At 40.1% G+C, this 20,270-nt stretch overlaps 2 protein-coding genes across 2 annotated transcripts; one reads left to right on the top strand and one right to left on the bottom strand.

The window, feature by feature from the left end:
- Positions 1–9: 9 nt before the first annotated feature.
- LOC110063089 (serine palmitoyltransferase 1-like) lies at positions 10–8,920 on the top strand. Its single transcript, XM_020770036.2, has 15 exons — positions 10–174; positions 328–438; positions 1,557–1,654; positions 1,841–1,934; positions 2,549–2,621; positions 3,150–3,282; positions 3,476–3,605; positions 4,191–4,280; positions 4,368–4,475; positions 4,753–4,848; positions 5,238–5,334; positions 5,440–5,494; positions 6,169–6,286; positions 6,800–6,873; positions 7,708–8,920. The coding sequence occupies exons 1-15, from the start codon at positions 25–27 to the stop codon at positions 7,799–7,801; spliced, it is 1,521 nt and encodes a 506-aa protein (XP_020625695.2). The 5' UTR covers positions 10–24; the 3' UTR covers positions 7,802–8,920.
- Positions 8,921–19,480: 10,560 nt separating this feature from the next.
- On the bottom strand, positions 19,481–20,008 carry LOC110063107 (histone H3). Its single transcript, XM_089287687.1, has one exon. It carries the CDS (start codon positions 19,980–19,982, stop codon positions 19,572–19,574), a length of 411 nt encoding a protein of 136 aa, XP_089143813.1. The 5' UTR covers positions 19,983–20,008; the 3' UTR covers positions 19,481–19,571.
- Between the last annotated feature and the right edge of the window lie 262 nt (positions 20,009–20,270).

Genomic DNA, 20,270 nt, shown 5'->3' with positions numbered 1-20,270 from the left:
GACGTGTTGGTTCCAGACCTCGTTATGTCTGGGCGTCTCCAAAATAGAACCAAAATGGCGCGGGTTGAGCAACAATGTGCGACGGATGGTTCCACGAGTACACCCTATTTGCAGCTGTCTTACTTCACGATTTATCTCACACAGGGAATAGAGATCCTAGAATATTATACGAAGGTAAGTTGGTGATTGTAATGCGTTTTTAGGCTCTGATAGCCGTAATTTTTAAAAAAAAATATGCTGATAATCTTATGACATAAGATATAAACTCACTGTACATGTATAATGCATGCTATTAAGCATTTACGGTTTTCGTCTTCACTTGTATAGGTGCCCTTCTATCATGTTCTGTTTGAGGCTGTCTTGGTTCTTTGGATAATAAGGCTGATTACCAGCAAGACGTTCAGATTCAGAGAACAGAAGATAGAACTAACAGAGAAGGTTTGTTTTGATTTTGAACATAGGGAATGAAGCAGTGCCCTGTAGCATTGTCAGATAAACAAGCTATAGGTTTCCTGGGAAAATGAATTCCATTCAAATAGGGAGTTCAATAACTCAGTTTATGTAGCTTGAGTCCGTCAGTCCCCTGACAGATGAGGGCGCAACATAGCTTTGGCAGGATGCGGGATGGGAGTAAAAATGAAGGAACGATACGGGATGATGGAATTTGTAGTAGTGGGATGCAGGATAAAAATATTTTGGCGGGAACAGGATTTGCTCATTTTGGCAGATGGAGTGCGGGATAGTGTTAAAATTGATGGCAGGATGCAGGATGAAAAATGGAAAATCACTCCTTCACAGACATTACTTGGAGAACTCCGACTCTTACCAGGCGGGTTGGGCATAAACATTCTGAGTGGTGCAGGATGGTGGGATTGAGCCAAAAATAGTGGTGGGATGTGAGATTGAAAAAGCCTATGTTGAACCCTCATGGGTGGGGTAGGGGGTGGTAGTCCTTGAATTTTTTGGCTGCTTGCGGTGCTATCGAGTCTCCTTATCTTGATCCATTTTCAGACCAATATTATTCATCTTCATTAGTGATAGCCAATAGCTATTGCCTCATCTCAGGTGTTTGATAGCAAAATGTAAGACATCTTTTGTGAGGGGTGCACATCCAAGGGTGTGATAAATTTTTTCACTTTTATGGAAATGTTGAGAAGTTACTGGATACTACTTACTTTGCCCACAAGTCAATTCAAAGTGTACAGCAATTTTACCAGCACCAAAGCTGACAAAATGTTACCCAAAATGATCAATCAAATAAGTAAGCATTTACCTGGCAATCAGTTTGTAACCCTAAAATATACTGGAGATATACTCTATTCTCAGCTCCTTCCTGATTTGAGGGTACATCTGGGTATAAGAGGTGTGACTGCTGTAAGGTTTTAACAAAGCTCACAACTAATCCCTAGATTAAAAGAGCCAAGAAGCCTAAAAAATGCAACATCTGCATGCTGTTTATACTATAATATTAGGCATGGACCTAGAGTCTAATATTATGTTAGACATGATATTAAACCATCACACTCCCACAAAGTTTTGCTCTCTTGATGTTTCAGGAAGAGGAAGAATTAATTGAGGAATGGCAACCAGAACCATTGGTTCCAGCGACGCCAACATACGATCTAGATGCCATTACTCCAAATGTGGTACAAGGGTAGGCATCAAAATATACTGCTAAGTGCTATGAAAATATCTATTGTTGAGTTTATTATGCTCAATTTTATTAATGTATCAGTAAATTTGAGTACTGTGGTTACTGTGGTATAAGATTCTTCATTTGTGATTCCATCGTTTTCTCTAAAATGACTGGTAAATTACTCCCTTATATTTATTCTACTAGGAAACCAGGACATACATTGAACATAGATGACAAAGAGTGTCTGAATTTTGCAACATTCAACTTTCTTGGTTTTGTCGGAAATGAGAAAATAGAGGTATTAAATTTTCTTTTTCAACTTTTTATCACTTTTTTTCTGGCACTGACTGAAGTACATGTGCATTATTTTCAGTATCCAGCTTTTGTTGCAAAGAATTTCTTAGTTGTTCTTGTATATGTTGTAGTTTAAAATGATTTCAAACTTGTTTGATTTGTTTTTGTCTTTGTCTTGGAATAATTATAGTAAATCTGGAACAAAGGAAAATGAAATTAAACATTCAAAATGATCTTGACACAAAGTTAATTTTGAACTATAATATATATTTTTTTCTAATTTTTGCTAATTAAATAAATCAAACACGTGACAACCATCAAATAATTATTTGTGAAAGGAAGTTTATTTCCAGTACATGAAACCGTAAACAAAACTAGATAAAGCACCACATGGTAAAACCGGGAATAAAACTTCAGCCCACATAGGGTGGGAGGGAAAGGGAAAATTATTATTACTTGACTGTATAACAAAACTGAAAAGAACATGCCACGTCTTCACATACACTACACAATATATCTCGCATCTGCAACTATTATACAATAGGAAATCTAGCTCCAATTAATTATTATTTTTAAGCTGGGCTAAAGATACGTTATTTAATAATATTATTTTTCTAGGATGCAGCCATCAAAAGCCTTCATCGTTATGGTGTAGGTTCATGTGGGCCCCGTGGTTTTTATGGTACAATTGGTAAGTAATTAACTCTTTTATTCATGGATCTCCTGGGCAATTCTTCCATGTTTGTCTCAAACCCTCATTTTCTGTTAATTTTGCAAAATAATTGAATTTGATAGTCAAATTAAGGGTTACATGTTTTATAAATTTGCAGCAAACTAGTAATACTTGATTTGAAAAGAACTTTTTGGTGGTTAGGTTTCAAATGAACACCCTTGTTATCACTTGAATCAAGTAAAATGTGGCCGTAATTTTGAAATATCAGTTCCCCATACTGATTGGCATACATTCGTGTTTCATGTTAGTTATGAGAATTTGGTAGTCATTGATGACAGAATTTAGTGCTGGGTAATTTTCGTAATATTTCTCATTGTAATACTTGTTGGCTTGATAATGTTGTTGAATGTTTATAGTCAGAGCTTCAGAGATGTAGGAAAAACGTCTTCAGGACAACAGAAAGAATCAAGTGCCCATCATGAAGGGAATTTCTTACTCTTGAAAGGCTTTGAAATAATTAGGACATGTTTTGTTATGCATTTGCAGATGTTCATTTAGAGTTAGAAGAGAGACTGGCTAAATTCATGAGGACTGAAGAGGCTATTCTTTATTCTTATGGGTTTTCTACAATAGCAAGTGTAATTCCTGCTTATTCCAAGAGAGGGGATGTCATTTTTTGGTGAGATAATCTAACAGTTCGTAATGTTATTTTTTGACAGCCTATTTCTGCTTAGAGCTCATAAGATTTCAGATGGGGTCATTTTATATGATGATTCTGATAATACCATTAGTAAATCAGGGAGGATATCCATGGATTATTAATTAAGGCATCATTTATTTTTCTTTATTACTTTCTCATTTTCTTCTCCTAGTGATAAGGGAGTTTCTTTTGCGATTCAAAAAGGACTTGTTGCTTCAAGAAGTCGTATAATGTGGTTTGAACACAATGACATGGATGACCTGGAAAGGCTTTTGCATGAACAAAAAGAGAAAGATGAAAAGGTAAATGTAAAACTAATAGATTTATGTATTTTCAACTCCTTGTTTTCTTCCCTGTTTCCTCATCTGCTTGCTGCCTTGCTTGCTTACTTCTTTGAGTGTAGACCAAAGGGATCATGTGTACTAAAGGTATCGGTGGTCAGGTGTCAATCGATACCCTTGATCAATACCCTTGATCGACCCTCAATTGATACTACATTGACATTTAGGTTGACACTCGATTGACACTTGGTCAACATCTTGGTCAACAGTCAGTCAACAGTCAACTAATTTTCAATCTATGCATATGAGTTGGTAGACACTCAGCTGACTATTGACTGACTGTTGATCAAGTAATAATAATAATAATAATATAATGAAAACAATCTTTAAAGAGGAAGCGCCCGTCACGTAAATACGTGGTTACGTCATGTAAATATGTAAATAAGTGTTGATTGAGTGTTGACCAAGTATCGATTCGGATGGCAATCAAGGGTATTGATCAATGGTATCAATCAATACTCAACTGCTGATGTCTTTAGTACACATGATCTGACCAAAGTGTTAAACAACTTGCTAAACTTTTGATTCCTTTTTTTCCAATCTCAGAATCCCAAGAAAGCTAGTGTGACTAGAAGATTTTTAGTTTTAGAAGGAATTTATGTTAATTATGGTGACATTGCACCACTTCCAAAAATAGTAAGTGAAGTAATAAATAATAAAACTTATTTCATCATCTTTAATTTGCAAGTGATAGGCTGTACCTAACTAAGATTTTCTTTTAAGATTGAACTGAAGTACAATTACAAAGTTCGACTCATCATTGATGAAAGTGCATCATTTGGAGTTCTCGGACAAACTGGAAGAGGAATAACAGAACACTTTGACATCCCAGTAAGTTTATTACTTTGATACCCTCCAATGGTCAATTGCCAGCTGCAGTTCAGAAAAGAAGCTCCCACTCCTCTCCAGCTGTCTTTTCTCAGGAAGGACTTGAGTGAGCAGCAGAAATCCTCTCTCTCTGGCTGTCAAAACTCATTTTTAGTGTCCAATTCCAAGGCATTGCATTTTTAATAAAAGTAATTTTGTCATCTGTAGTTCAAGACTTTTTTTGACTAATGCTTAAAGCTTAGATTTTTCAAAAATCAAAACAAACTTTTCTGCTCACCAGATAAAGGAAGTCGACGTGATATCTGTTTCCATGGAGAACTCCTTAGCAACTATTGGTGGATTCTGTTGTGGGACATCATTTGTTGTTGACCACCAGGTTTGTCATGATATAATTTGTAAAACTTCATTTATTCACCAGTCAGCCAGTGCTTTGTTCACATCAGCTTTTGTTATCATATAAGTGTGCTATTAATTTTGTTTGAGGTATTTAATGCCAACTTGTTACACGGCCTAGCATATGGTAAATAGATGAACAAACCTGTGAGCCAGGCCAAGATAGTTAAAGTAGCCAAGTATGTACTCACTTTGAACTTAATATCATTCCAGTCTTTGGTGTAGCCTCAGATTTTTCACAATTTTGAGACTGAAAAGTTTTATGGGGAGAACTGCTGACAGTGCTGTTTGACTGTAAAGTTAACTGAAAACTCTGTGTCTCATCTACGACAAATTACCGTCTCGTATCATTTGTTTGTGTGTTTCTTGCAGAGACTCTCCGGTGCAGGGTACTGTTTTTCAGCATCACTGCCTCCCATGTTAGCTTCAGCAGCAATTGAAGGATTAAATATCATTGAACAGAAACCAGGTTTGCAATTTCAAAATTAAATGTTTTATGATGTGTAAGTTACTGACTTACTATATCTTTAAGCAGTGTGATCTAACTTAACCCTTTTTTGACTTTTACATTCAGAAATGTTTGAGGAACTGAAAGAGAAGACAAAACTGTTATATGCAGAACTTGAAGGGTATGTAATATATCATAACCTTACCATAAAAGCAGGAGCAGGTTGCTGGGGTGTATCCAGGATTTGGTGAAAGGGAGTTTGGAGATCAGGGAGTTAAGGGATCAGGGAGCTCCCCCCGAGGAGTTTGGAATACTTGATTTCCTGCTTTTTGAGGGATGAGTTTTGGCTGTTTTATTTACTGCTGTCTTTTGGACTTGACTCTTAAGGACTTCAAATTAAACTTTGACCTCTTTGAGAAAAGGAGTTTTCTTTAGGTTTTTGATGCACCTCTGGAATTCTAAATCTTAGTGAATGAGTACACAACTCACCGATGAGCTGATTGTCAAAGAGCTTCCTGGCCTTAGGCTATGGTGCCTCAGATTTTCAGGAAGTTTGGGGCTGAAAAGTTTTGTGGGAAGAATTGCTCACAGTGCTGTTTAATTGTAAAGTTAATTGAAAAACTCACTTTAGCGCCATATGGAATTTGACAGGAGCTTGGATAACGTTTTTATAACCAAAATAAAAGAGGAAGTACTAAAATCCCTGGATCTGCCCCAGGGTCTCTAGTCTGGAAATTTAGTGATGAAAATCAATAATGAAAACTCAAATGTGACATTCTTGCACTTGCCTATTCGCAATACTTGTGCACTTGTAATGAAAAAGAGTCAATTAAATGTTGTTCTTCTAATATTCAGACTCAAAGGACTTTTGTGCGAAGGATCAGAGGATTCTCCAATTCTACACTTAAGGCTTCTTGAACCTTATGAAACATTTGAGGAGGATGAAGAGAAATTAAAGCAAGTTGTTGCCAATGTGAGTTCTGTCTGTTTTTATCACCAAATCAAGGAGGAAGGTTTATACAGTTTTTGAAGTAATATATCAAACACAAAAGACCGTGTTTAGCCATGTTTCCAAACACTGAGAACAGAGTTGAAAATATGATGCATAGCAGAGTGTTTTTTTACAAACTTCAAGGTCTTTGGAAATAGTCAAACACGGTCTTGAATGTTTGATACATCTTCTCAATCAAAACTGAAACTGAGGTGAAGTTAGAGAAATAGAATTGAAAAAACCTATGCTAATTATGATCAGATGTCCAGAAACTGTCAGGCCCATGGTCTCCTTTGTTTGAACTTGATGAATTATTAACAAGTTTGAGAATAATTTTGAACTGATCATGTTATTAGAAATGTTGGTATCATTGACACCAACATTTCTAATTAAATGATCAGTTGCAGTTGTTTTTTTGTGTTACTGTTAGGTAGCCCTGAAAAACTACCTCCTTGCTGATGATATTTTATTTCTCTCTCTTTTTTTTAATTTTAGGCTTTGGGGAATGGTGTTGCCCTTACAGTTGCAAGATATCTCAAACATGAGGAAAAGTTTCTACCACCCCCAAGGTAAAGTTCCAAGAATCAAATTGGGATCAGTCTCATTTGATAGCCTGGGGCTAGTGGGTTTTGCAGTCGTTCTGACTAGTAAATACTATTCTTTGCTTGCCTGATGGGCAACTTAAGTAAAGGTCTTTGGGAAGGTTTTCGTAAAAATTCAAATTACAGATACTGAAGTAGTGTCAGTAAGAGATGAAATTATTGTTTAATGATTTGGTTTTATTCTAAATTAGTTAATCATGCTAGAAAGAGATTTTGGGAGGACTAGTGAGAGAGGCAGTGTGAGAGAGAGCATACATCTATCTCACCAAAAACACGAGAGAATTTCCCTGCCAAGGACTTCAACCTTAAATCTCAGTGCTTTGGAGTCCAGTGAATAGCCTGCATAGCTGAACGACAAAGCTTACCAAAACTGCCAGCTGCTCAGTCTATCCAGTGAATTAACCAGTGGCATCTACCTGCGGTGGCCTTATGTTAAGTGTGCTCAATTTCGGATCTTTCATCTAGCGGTCCACCTTCAAGCCTTGTCTGGCAGGGAGACATTGTGTTGTATTCTTGGGCAAGACACTTTACTCTCACAGTACCTCTCTCCACCCAGGTGTATAATTGGATACTGGCAAACGTAATGCTTGGGGTAACCCTGTGATGGACTAGAATCCCATCCAGGGGGAAGTAGAAATACTCCTATTTGCTTCATGCTACAGAAACCGGGATAACCTCCAGCTTGATGGGCCATTTGGTTCATATGAAGACTTAATGTCAATTACCTTTCGTGTGGCTCTCACGTAATTTACAGAAAATTAATTTTCTATTGTTAACCACAGTTTCTGATTTGTCTTCCAGCATCAGAGTGACACTGAATGTTCAACTGACAGGGGAAGAAATCAAACGTGGAGCACAAGTCATCAAGCAAGCAGCAGAGAGCGTATTTGGCTAATAACACAACAAGGGCAAAAAAACTTGATGTCTGTCACATCAGCACAGTTGTTATCGTGAATTAAGGTGTACTCAGCTGTACAGCTCGATCGATATCTAAATTCTCAACAATACATCAAATTATGTTTAATCATAAAAACTTTTCTGAGAATGGACCTCTTTACGGTTAATTTCTCTTGTTTTTAATGTGGAGGAGTAAACACTTTAGGTAGAAACTACAAAATTGCCCAAAAATGCCTCAAATTCACATGCGATTATCTTATGATATAAAATAAGAAAAAATAATCTAGGAAAAGGGATGTTTAGGAAATTTTCAGTCAAAAAAGGGTACATTTCATATCTTGCTATTTAAACAACTAATGCTGCACGAGATGTGTAGAAACCAGAAAATATAAGACGTTTGAAAGCAATACAAGTTGCTCTTTATACTGCAGCTTTTAATGCTATTATTAATAGAATGTTGTGGTGCTGAGATTGGAGTTTTGCTCTACTGTATAGTATTCTATGATTTTTTTTAACTCAGTTGCCCTTGTCATAGACCTCTTCATTATCAGATAGTTTGATAAAATATTTATCAATACTATTCAGAGAAAAAAAAGTCAGTGGTCACCATAGTGGCAGTCACTGTTTGAATTGCTGGGAGTGTATTTTTATTACTATGTTAAGCAAACCTTTTGTTCACCATATTTGTGAGTGTTGGTCATTGGGGAAACAGTGACTTGGAGCCTTGTATAATTTTCTATTTTAATCTAAATGGTGTATAGGGTGGCCGTGAATATAACTGTCTTCTTACTCTCAGCCAGAAATAGAAGCGATGCGATGCCCGGCAGAGGCGAATCTAGGGGGAGGGTGCGAGGGGTGCACACCCCCCTGAGATGAAGCCTTCTTTTTCTATTCGCTTTCAAAATTTGTTTACCTCACCAGTCTTTTACGCCATTCCTTAGTGATGCACCCCCTCCTAAGAAAAATCCTGGATCCTCCCCTGCCCGAGGTAGGTTGTCCTTACGGGCTTAGAGTTTCCATCAGTTAATTAATGAATTTACCGAAGAATCTTTGCATGTTAATATCTCAGTTTATTCTTATTTTTTTGAAGCACTTAAAAGTTCTTCATCGTCATCAATATGTGTGGTGTGATCACGATTTAGTGACAGTCGTAGGTGGTTGATTACTGACAAGTATAAATGTTACATGTTCATCATCTGTACCGAATGCCGGTCGTTTCGCCAACGTGTCACTTCGCCAACGACCAGATCGCCAACGTATGAAGTCGTTTCGCCAGCGTCTAATGTCAGTTCGCCAACGCTTATATTTCAGTTCGCTAACGTCCAAATAACGTGTTTGGTTGAAAATAATTGTCAAATAGATAACTTGCAATTCACTTTTTGAGAGGGATTGTTGATGTTACATCGATAGATCAACGGACTTTGTTACACTTTGTTGCAATGTGCGTGAAACCCGGGGGGGGGGGTACGCCCAGAACAATCGGATAAGGGTGTGCGGCCCGCTTCCCAAAACCCTTACCCTATTTATGACCAAAATCTGGGATGTTCCCTATCCTATTTATGACCTGACCAAAATTTCGAAACCCTATTTATGACCTAACCCTTAAATCAAAACCCTGTTTCAGACCTGCGTTCTAATTAGTTCCCTAGTTCAGACCAATGTTAAATTACCATAAACATAATTTGTGAAGGGCTTTCGTTGATTTTTTCGATAATGATGAAGTGGCTTCTACTTAAAAACATACCTATATCAAGGCTAGGGTGCAAAAACCATGCCCTATTCATGACCAAAATGGCCAAAATCAGCTAAAAATCAATACCCCATTTACATGTATGACCAAAACAGCTGAAAAACCATACCCTTCGGGCCGCACATACCTTTATAGCCCATATAAGGAAGTACCCCCCGGAGGGCGTGAAACAAGCTAATGCAATGAACAAGCAACAAGCTTCTACGCGCGTAATCAAACATCTATTTAGACTCAATGGCTCTTTAACTACGCAAATGTTTAACAAAAAGATTTTATAGGCGGTTCGTACCCCTACAAATAAAAGCTGTGGATGGTTTATGTAATATATCAAACACGAGAGACAGTGTTTCATCGGGATATCCAAACACCGAGAAGAGAGTTGAAAATACGACGCGCAGCGGAGTATTTTTGACGAAATTCGAGGTGTTTGGATAGCCGATGAAACACTGCCTCGAGTGTTTGATATATCTTCTCAATCGAAACTAAAACTAAGGAGTAAACAGAGAAGTAAAGTCGTCAAAATCTATGCTAATTAAGACCGGGTATCCAAACATCCTTCACGGTTGTGATTTTCTTTGTTTTAACTTGATGAATTATTAATGAGTTTGAGAAAAAGTTTTCAAATACGATCGGCCATCGATCAACCAGCGTAGAAGGGGGCGTAGGGATTTTCGCTTTTGCGGATTTGGCCAATTTTTTGCTCGGTTTCTCGGTTTTCGCACTTAAAAACCGCGGTTTTTCGGTTCTCGTGTCTTGTGGGGTTTGCGGGTTTTCTCCAATTTAGTTTTTGGTTCTCGGTTTTTGTCAACAATGATGGCGGTTTTTCGGATTTTTCTGCCCAATGCATTTTACGGTTTTTCTGGTTTTGCCAAGGAAGTTACACCCCGCAATCGCGCTAAAACTGTAATTCCAAGGTACCACTTGTAGTTAGAGGAATGCTGAAAATCTAAAATGGGGCTGCCATTGTGCCCAAACAAATGAAAATTCTGACAATGGCAATCCATCAAAAGTAACTTCAGAATGTGGTGTTTCTTTTACAGGGTGGGGGGGGGGGGGGGGGGGGTGAATAGGTTTTCGGATTGACGGAAAACGCAAGGATTGTGAATTTTTGCGGTAAATCGAGCGGATTAGCGGATTTTGAAAACACAGTGGATCGTGGATCAGCTGTGAATTTTGGCGCGGATTCCGGATTGTGACCGTCTTGATGTTCGGATCTTGGGTCCTATAAAACGAAATTTGGATCATAGATCTTTCTTCAGCCTTGGCCAGTATGTTAATGAGTTCTTCCAAATTATTTCTTTTTTCGGACGAAGCTCATTTAAACTCGGGTGTGAGACTGTTATTGGAATTGTACTGTGTTATAGTCATCAAGCATGTTGCCTTCTTTACTATTTGTGCAAAATTAACAATGGCATTCACATTTACCAGTTTACCTTTGAACTTTTACACTTCTGTTTCCGGATGTTGTTGTGGTTTCGGATTTGAACAAAAATATAAGCGGATCAACGGATTTGGCGAAAAATAGGTATGGTTCTTCGGATTTCCATACCCCTATTCACCCCTCACTTTACACAAAAGTCACCTAAAATCACTCTATCGTGCAATTTGTTGCGACAGGTCTATGGAGCCGATTTACACAGAAAAGGCGCTTTTAAAGACTACGATGTGTATTGTACTAACGAGGGAATACGCAGAAAGAACTTCGAAAAGTAAAACAAGTTTAGACTTTAAAGAAACTCGAGAAGACCTTGTCCATGCTGGCCGAAATGTACCTTGCTAAGACACTGGAAAGAAGCAGAGACCGGGCTGCGCAAACTTTGATTTTTACCTACTTAGACTTCATTTTTAAGAGCTAGGGCGATATTTCCGAGTCCCAGAAAATTGAAAATAACTCGAGAAGACCTTGTCCTTCAGTGAAATCGACCAGGGAAAACTAATCGCAAGCTTGGTTATGTGCATACTGGCCGAAATATAGCTTACTCAGACATTGGAAAGAAGTAGAGACCGGGCTGCGCAAACTTTGATTTTGGCCTACTTAGACTTGATATCTAAGAGCTTGGGCGATATTTCCGAGTCCAAGGGACTTGAAACTAACTCGAGAAGCCCTTGTCTTTCAGTGAAATCGACCAGGGAAAAATAATCGCAAGCTTAGTTATGTGCATGCTGGCCTAAATATAGCTTACTCAGACACTGGAAAGAAGCAGAGACCGGGCTGCGCGGGGTACACGCAGCGTGATTTTGACCAACTTTGGGTCGATTTCCAAAGACTTTGCTTGTTAGTGAAATGGACAGAGGAAAATTTTTTGAACGCTTCCTTATAAGCAGTCTAGCCGAAATATAGCCCCTGTTTAACTCACTTGGTGACTACTGAAGATAGCCGAGACCGGTCAACGCGCAGCGTGATTTCGACCAACTTTGGGTCGATTTCCAGGAACTTGGGCGATATTTCCGAGTCTCAGAGACTCTAAACTAATTCAAGACGACTTACTAAGTCCTACTAAGACTTACTTACTTCTGTCCATTTCACTGAAAGCCTTAGGCTTTCAGTGAAATGGACAGAAGAAAAATTTTTGAACGCTTGGTTATGAGCAATCTGGTCAAAATATAGTCCTCGTTTAACTCACTTAGTCACTAGAAAGTCGCCGAGACCGGGCTACGCGCAGCGTGATTTTGACCAACTTTGGGTCGATTTCCAGAAACTTGGGCGATATTTCTCAGCCGTACGGACTCTGAACTAATTCGAAAAGATTTGTTTTTTAGTGAAATGGACAGAGAAAAATTTTTGAACGCTTATTTTTACTTATGAGCAGTCTGGCCGAAATATTAACTCACTTAGTGACTAGAAAGTCGCCGAGACCGGGCTACGCGAAGCGTGATTTTGACAAACTTTGGGTCGATTTCCAGAAACTTGGGCGATATTTCACAGCCCCAGGGACTCTAAACTAATTCGAGAAGACCTTGGTTTTCAGTGAAATGGACGCAGGAAAATTTTTTGAACGCTTACTTATGAGCAGTCTGGCCGAAATATTAACTCACTTGGTGACTAGAAAGTCGAGCTACGCGCAGCGTGATTTTGACCAACTTTAGGTCGATTTCCAGGAACTTGGGCGATATTTCCCAGCCCTAGGGACTCTAGACTAATTCGAGAAGACTTTGGTTTTCAGTGAAATGGACAGAGAAAACATTTTTGAACGGTTACTTATGAGCAGTCTGGCCGAAATATAGCCCCTGTTTAACTCACTTAGTGACTAGAAAGTCACCTAGACCGGGCCACGCGCAGCGTGATTTTGACCAACTTTGGGTCGATTTCCAGGAACTTGGACGATATTTCTCAGCCCTAGGGACTAGACTAATTCGAGAAGACTTTGTTTTTCAGTGAAATGGACAGAGGAAAAATTTTTGAACGCTTACTTATGAGCAGTCTGGTTGAAATATAGCCCCTGTTTAACTGACTTAGTGACTAGAAAGTCACCTAGACCGGGCTACGCGCAGCGTGATTTTGACCAACTTTGGGTCGATTTCGAGAAACTTGGGCGATATTTCCCAGCCCTAGGGACTCTGAACTAATTCAAGAAGACTTTGGTTTTCACTGAGTGAAATGGTCAGAGGAAAAATTTTTGAACGCTTACTTAGAGCAGTCTGGCCGAAATATTAGTTCACTTAGTCATTCTAGAAAGTCGGCGAGACCGGGCTAGGCGCAGCGTGATTTTGACCAACTTGAAGTCGATTTCCAGGAACTTGGGAGATATTTCCCAGCCCTAGGGACTCTAAACTAATTCGAGAAGACTTTGGTTTTCAGTGAAATGGAGAGAGGAAAAATCTTTATGAGGTTACTTATGAGCAGTCTGGCCGAAATATAGGCCCTGGTTAACACACTTGGTGACTAGAAAGTCGCCGAGATCGGGCTACGCGCAGCGTGATTTTGACAAACTTTGAGTCGATTTCCATAAACTTGGGCGATATTTCCCAGTCTTAGGGACTTTAAACTAATTCGAGAAGACTTTGGTTTTCAGTGAAATGGGTAGAGGAAAAATTTTTGAACGGTTACTTATGAGCAGTCTGGCCGAAATATAGCCCCTCTTTAACTCACTTAGTGACTAGAAAGTCACCTAGACCGGACTACGCGCAGTATGATTTTGACCAACTTTGGGTCGATTTCCAGAAACTTGGGAGATATTTCCCAACCCTAGGGACTCTAAACTAATTCGAGAAGACTTTGGTTTTCAGTGAAATGGGTAGAGGAAAAATTTTTCAACGGTTACTTACGAGCAGTCTGGCCGAAATATTAACTCACTTAGTCACTAGAAAGTCGGGGAGACCGGGCGACACGCAGTGTGATTTTGACCATCTTTGGGTCGATTTCCAGGAACTTGGGCGATATTTCCAAGCCCTAGGGACTCTAAACTAATTCGAGAAGAGTTTGGCTTTCAGTGAAATGGAGAGAGGAAAAATTTTTGAACGGTTACTTATGAGCAGTGTGGCCGAAATATTAACTCGCTTAGTGACTAGAAAGTCGCCGAGACCGGGCTACGCGCAGCGTGATTTTGACCAACTTGAAGTCGATTTCCAGAAACGTGGGCGATATTTCCCAGCCCTAGGGACTCTAAACTACTTCGAGAAGACTTTGGTTTTCAGCAAAATGGACAGAGGAAAAAGTTTTGAACGCTTACTTATGAGCAGTCTGGCCGAAATATAGCCCCTGGTTAACGCACTTAGTGACTAGAAAGTCGCCGAGATCGGGCTACGCGCAGCGTGATTTTGGCAAACTTTGAGTCGATTTCCATAAACTTGGGCGATATTTCCCAGTCCTAGGGACCTTAAAATAATTCGAGAAAACTTTGGTTTTCAGTGAAATGGACAGAGAAAAAATTTTTGAACGCTTACTTATGAGCAGTCTTGCCGAAATATCAACTCACTTATTGACTTGAAAGTCCTCGACACCGGGCTAAGCGCAGCGTGATTTTGACCAACTTTGGGCCGATTTCCAGGAACTTGGGCGATATTTCCCAGCCCTAGGGACTCTAAACTAATTCTAGAAGACTTTGGTTTTCAGTGAAATGGACACAGAAAAAATTTTTGAACGGTTACTTATGAGCAGTCTGGCCGAAATATAGCCACTGTTTAACTCACTTAGTAAATAGAAAGTCGCCGAGACAGGGCTACGCGCAGCGTGATTTTGACCAACTTTGGGTCGATTTTTTTTATGAGCAGTCTGGCTGAAATAAAGCCACTTAGTGACTAGAAAGTCTTTGACACTGGGTTACGCGTGATTTTGACCAACTTTAGGTCGATTTCCAGGAACTTGGGCGATATCTTTGAGTTCCAGGGACTCTAAACTAATTCGAGAACACTTTGGTTTTCAGTGAAGTGGATAGACTGGGAGGAAAAATTTTTGAACGCTTACTTATGAGCAGTCTGGCCGAAATAGAGCCCCTGTTTAACTCACTTAGTGACTAGAAAGTCGCCGAGACCAGGCTACGCACAGCGTGATTTTGACCAACTTTGTGTCGATTTCCAGGAACTTGACTCTAAACTAATTCGAGAAGACTTTTGTTTTTAGTGAAATGGACAGAGGAAGCAGTTTTGAACGTTTGGTTGTGAGCAATCTGGCCGAAATATAGCCCGGCACTTAGTCACTAGAAAGTCGCCGAGACCGGGCTGCTCGCAGCGTGATTTTGACCCAGTTTGGGTCCGTTTCCCGGAACTTGGGCGATATTTCCGAGTCTCAGGGACTCTAAACTAACTAGAGAAGACTTTGATTTCAGTGAAATGGATAGAGGAAAAATTTTTTATCACTTGGTTATGAGCAGTCTGGCCGAAATAGAGCACCAGCAAACCTTCATTTTGAGTACTTAGAGTTGATTTCGAAGAGCTGGGACGATATTTCCGAGTCCCAGGGACTTGAAACTAACTCGAGAAGACCTTGTCGTTAAGTGAAATCGAGCAGGATGAGAAAAATAATCGCAAGCTTGGTTACGTGCATGCTGGGCGAAATATAGCTTACTCAGAGACTGGAAAAAAGCAGAGACCTGGCTGAGCAAACTTCGCTTTTGAGGTACTTAGGCTTGGTTTCCAAGAGATTGAGCGATACTTCCGAGTCCCAGGGACTTGAAAGTAACTCGAGAAGACCTTGTACTTTTGTGAAATCGACCAGGGAAAAATAATCGCAAGCTTGGTTATGTGCATGCTGGCCGATATATAGCTTACTCAGACACTGGGAAGAAGCAGAGACCGAGCTGCGCAAACTTTGATTTTGACCTACTTAGACTTGAGTTCCCAGGGGCTTTTTCTCCTTACTTGTAAACCTGCGACGCTTCATTTCTTTGCCCGATTAATTTCCTCTCGCCCCAACTAACTGCCCCTGGGTCTCCGAGGATGCCAGTTCCTTTGACTTGGAGGAGAACGCCAGCTTCCACACCTCTCTTTAACGTCAACTTCAAGTGCGTGCTGGCGTCATCACCACCCTTGTAGCTGGCCTCGATGTATTTCTCGATGGCTTGTCGTGAGGAACCGACTCGTTCTTCCATGTCGATGTACTCTGGGTGATCAGGAAGCGCCTTGGATGCCGGCTTTTTTTTGTCGGATACATTGGAAGGACTTTCAGTCATGATGAATCAAATATAACTGGACACCAATCGAAACTGGAAAATGACTTTGCTGGTCAAGTGGGAGTCAATTATCGAAGTAGTGTGGACCACCGAGTAAACAAAAAACCGTACACTCGACCTCAACAATGTTAGGAGACGTTGTGCTTGTTGGTTGAATTTGAAGACATTTTAAGTAGCTTCAAAGCTTGCCATTCGCTTTAATTTTACAGTTTGACAAAGGGAATTTATTGCACAATGCCAAGCAGGGACTTTATTTGCCCTAAATTATCTTGAAGAGCCGATATTTTACTTTTAATTTTAGTATATTCGCCCAAAAGTTTAACGTTCTCGTGCTTACAGTTGAATTTCTTGAAAACTATCCAAACATCTCGCACGCACACTCTAGGATATGAAAGACCATTTAACTAAGAATTCATTTTAAGTTAGAGGACGAAATAATCTGAATTATTATATGGCTAGCTCCGTGAGCGGGCAAGATGAATCAAATCCTGCGCTGTGATTGGCTACCCGAGCGGGCAAGATGGAGCTATCTTGCCCGCTCGGGACTACCCGCCATGTCCCGCAAGAAAAATTTTCCCGAAAGCCATATAATAAATCCTTTATTGACCAAGCTTTTTCGGCCAAGATGGCTGGATATTGGCCTCGTTCCTTTTTTGCGTGTTTATGGACCTCGACTCCGTCTTGGTCCATAAACACGCAAAAAAAGAACTTGGCCAATGTCCAGCCATCTTGACCTCACACTTGGTCCATAACCCATATTTATTTTTTTCTCAAGCATCTGAGCGGGCCGGAATCCAAAATCCTCGAATTTGATTGGCTAATCATACGCACGTGACCGGTCCAGCTTTTTACGATACGACCCACGGGCCGGATTTTTTTCCCGCTGCCTAAATTTCGTTCCTAAAAGTTAGCGGTAATCGTCAATCTTTTGCCTTTTTTACACATCCATCGACGATTAGTTAACGCAAGTTTATCTCTGTTCACTTTAAAATGGCAAGGAAAGTCACTGTAAGTAAATTCAATTGAGTGTTTTGAAGTTGTGAGAGTTTGCTTTATAAGTGTTTGTAGCTTGGCGCTGTAATGGCGCGTAATCCTGTGTTTCTCTCGCCGTAAAATTTGAGTCAATTTCAGTCGAGTTTACTTCTCTGATCGTTACTGTATTTAGAAGAATTTCTGTGGAATACACTTAACGAATTTCCTTGCTTTCTGCTATTCAATTTACGGTAGAAAAGTGATGAAGTGATTTTAAAAGCATCGACTGACAGAAATTGTTTTTGTAGTAAACTTCAAACTTCGCACGAAATTTCACACAGCAAAAACAACTTTGGAGAACTTAACTGGTGAAATAAATTCAACTAACACAAAGTAGTTCGAAAAAAAATGCCGCCCGAGGCCGCAGGCCTCGGGCAGCATTTTCAAGACCTCGGTCACAGTTTTTCACCATACGGACCGACCGTAAGCCGGTAAATAACATATACAAATTCGCTGAGAAAAATGGATCTTTCTTTGAGTTACAAAGAGAGTGTCGCCGCCATGGCGGACGCTATGTTGGCATCCTCGTCTCAGAGAGGCGATGGTCAGCGCATATAGTTCAAGGACGCTATAGTTCAAGGCCAATGGTAGTTTTGACGCGCTCGCCAGCTTAGGTTCCTTCCAGAAGTACTGGCATTCTCAGAATGGAAAATAGTGAGGAAAAAAATGTTGACCTCGGTTGAGATAAAATTGTATGTATATAGTTTTTGTAACCTCATTGCAGAGAATTTCAGAAGACGTTTCTATTGGAGACGAGTTCAGCTCTGAAACTGATTTCCATTCTGAGTTGTATCCAGTCGTTTCGCCAACGAGTTGTTTCCCCAACATCTCGTTCGCGAATGTCTTAGGTCGATTCGCCAACGTCCTAAGTCGCTTCGCCAACGTCCTACTGGTCAATTCGCCAACGCTGCTTTGACCTCTTTTCTTTATCGTCTAATCGTTGGATGTTTCGTCAAACTCGAAACAAACCAAAGCTGGATAATGTCTGAATATCCTAAGCCGTCATAATGGTAAGTGCGAATCTGCTACGCTACCCCTCCCGCTAAGAGAAACTGGTGCGTCTACAAACAGCCGATCCGAACTTTGGTATTCAACAGTCAATTTTCACCGTGAAAATTACCGCGATGTAGTGCCCACGAGCCAGTTTGTGAAACTATCAAAAACAGACTGTCTCAAAAATTTAAATTTCTTGACCCAAGGATCAGAATTGCATTCCAGACATCAATTAGCAGCTTTTTTTCGTTAGTACTGGATATCTGACGTTGGCGAATTGACCAGTAGGACGTTGGCGAAGCGACTTAGGACGTTGGCGAAACAACCGCGCATAGATTTACTATCTGAACAGTCAAAAGGCCAGGATTTGCAATCTTTTGAATTTTGAACATATTTTCTTTCACATTACGTATAATTTTATTCAATATTCTACTTGAGCCAAAGGATAAGGTCATTCATTAATGATTCAAGGATGATAGAGCAGGGTCTTCTTCGATCATCGATTCCATCGAAGACTCCGCTAGCAAGGTAGGTCCATCTCAGTGCTACCAACCTTGAATCTAGCTCATAAATTGTGATTTACGAGTTCTCGGCCAACTAAAACCGAAGTTTAACACCCTAAAACCGAGTACCACTCAATTATTAAGGCTGGTTTTCACTAGAGCATAAGCACAAGCACAAGCATAAGCATAAGCACAAGTGAAAACAGCCACGACATAAACATAAGCATAAGCAGAAACATAAGAAGAACGAACCCACTTATTTGTCTCGTGCAGTTTTCACTAGTAACGCGCTCGACATAAGCATAAACATAAGCACAAGAAAAACGGAACTGTTCGTTTCTCTTGTGCTTATGCTTATGCTTATGTCGAGCGCGTTACTAGTGAAAACTGCACAAGACAAATGAGTGGGTTCGTTCTTATGTTTATGTCGTGGCGGTTTTCACTTGTGCTTATGCTTATGCTTGTGCTTATGTTCTAGTGAAAACTAGCCTTTAGAGGGCTCAGCCATTTTCTTCGAGACTTTAGGTTCAGACTGTAAAAACTTTTGCGAGTGACTTACGAGAAGAGTCAGAAGACTCGAGTTACAGCACGATTTTGTTAAAACAAGAAATACCTTTTTAGTCAAAACAGAGTTGGTTGATAAATGAATTTTATCGCAGTGGATATAAAATTCTTCTAATATCCACAAGAGGAAAACCATCTTTCCTCATTTATGCATTTTTGGCGCCAAATTCAGCCACTTTGCCGCCATTACGTTTGGCAGGAAAATTTAAGAAAATATTTGGAATGGGTCGGGTAATTGGACTTTTTAATGTTGGCCATTGCTTTTTAAAGTTGTTGGCTCCTAAAGGAGCCGTTTGTTTTGTGAAGGTGTTATCCACTTTATGCTCGCTCTCCACGGATTCGGCGGGCTAACTGAATGTCCTTGGGCATGATGGTGACGCGCTTGGCGTGGATGGCGCACAAGTTGGTGTCTTCAAACAGACCAACAAGGTAAGCCTCGCTAGCTTCTTGAAGAGCCATGACAGCGGAGCTCTGGAAACGCAGATCGGTCTTGAAATCCTGAGCGATTTCTCGCACAAGACGCTGGAAGGGCAGCTTGCGGATCAGCAGCTCGGTAGATTTCTGGTAACGACGGATCTCACGAAGAGCAACTGTACCAGGCCTGTAACGATGAGGTTTCTTGACTCCACCGGTGGCAGGAGCGCTCTTACGAGCTGCCTTTGTGGCGAGCTGTTTTCGTGGGGCTTTTCCACCAGTTGATTTACGCGCAGTTTGCTTCGTGCGAGCCATGACGAAAGTGCAATTCACAGGAACAGAATGAACGCATACAAGTGCGAATGAAAAATTTATACAAGGCGCGTTGCGTTCTGATTGGCTCAAATGTGAGAGATATGATTGGTTGATCAGATAATTTGATTGAATGTCATTGGTTAGTTTCTGGAAGTTTCGATCCGCGACAATTTGAAGCTTCGGACTTTTTTATTCTCTTTTGCCTCACATATTTTTTAAAGGAAAAGTTAACTTTTTTCTTTTAAAAACAGCAGATTGCACTCTTTTTATCTCAAACTTATAAAGCAT

This window comes from Orbicella faveolata, unplaced genomic scaffold (genome assembly GCF_042242905.1).
Source record: "Orbicella faveolata isolate gen_17 unplaced genomic scaffold, um_ofav_v1 contig_14, whole genome shotgun sequence".
Classification (NCBI taxonomy): Eukaryota; Metazoa; Cnidaria; class Anthozoa; order Scleractinia; family Merulinidae; genus Orbicella; species Orbicella faveolata.
The sequence above is the reverse complement of the archived record's forward strand: the minus strand, read 5'-3'. Positions and strand labels throughout refer to the sequence as shown.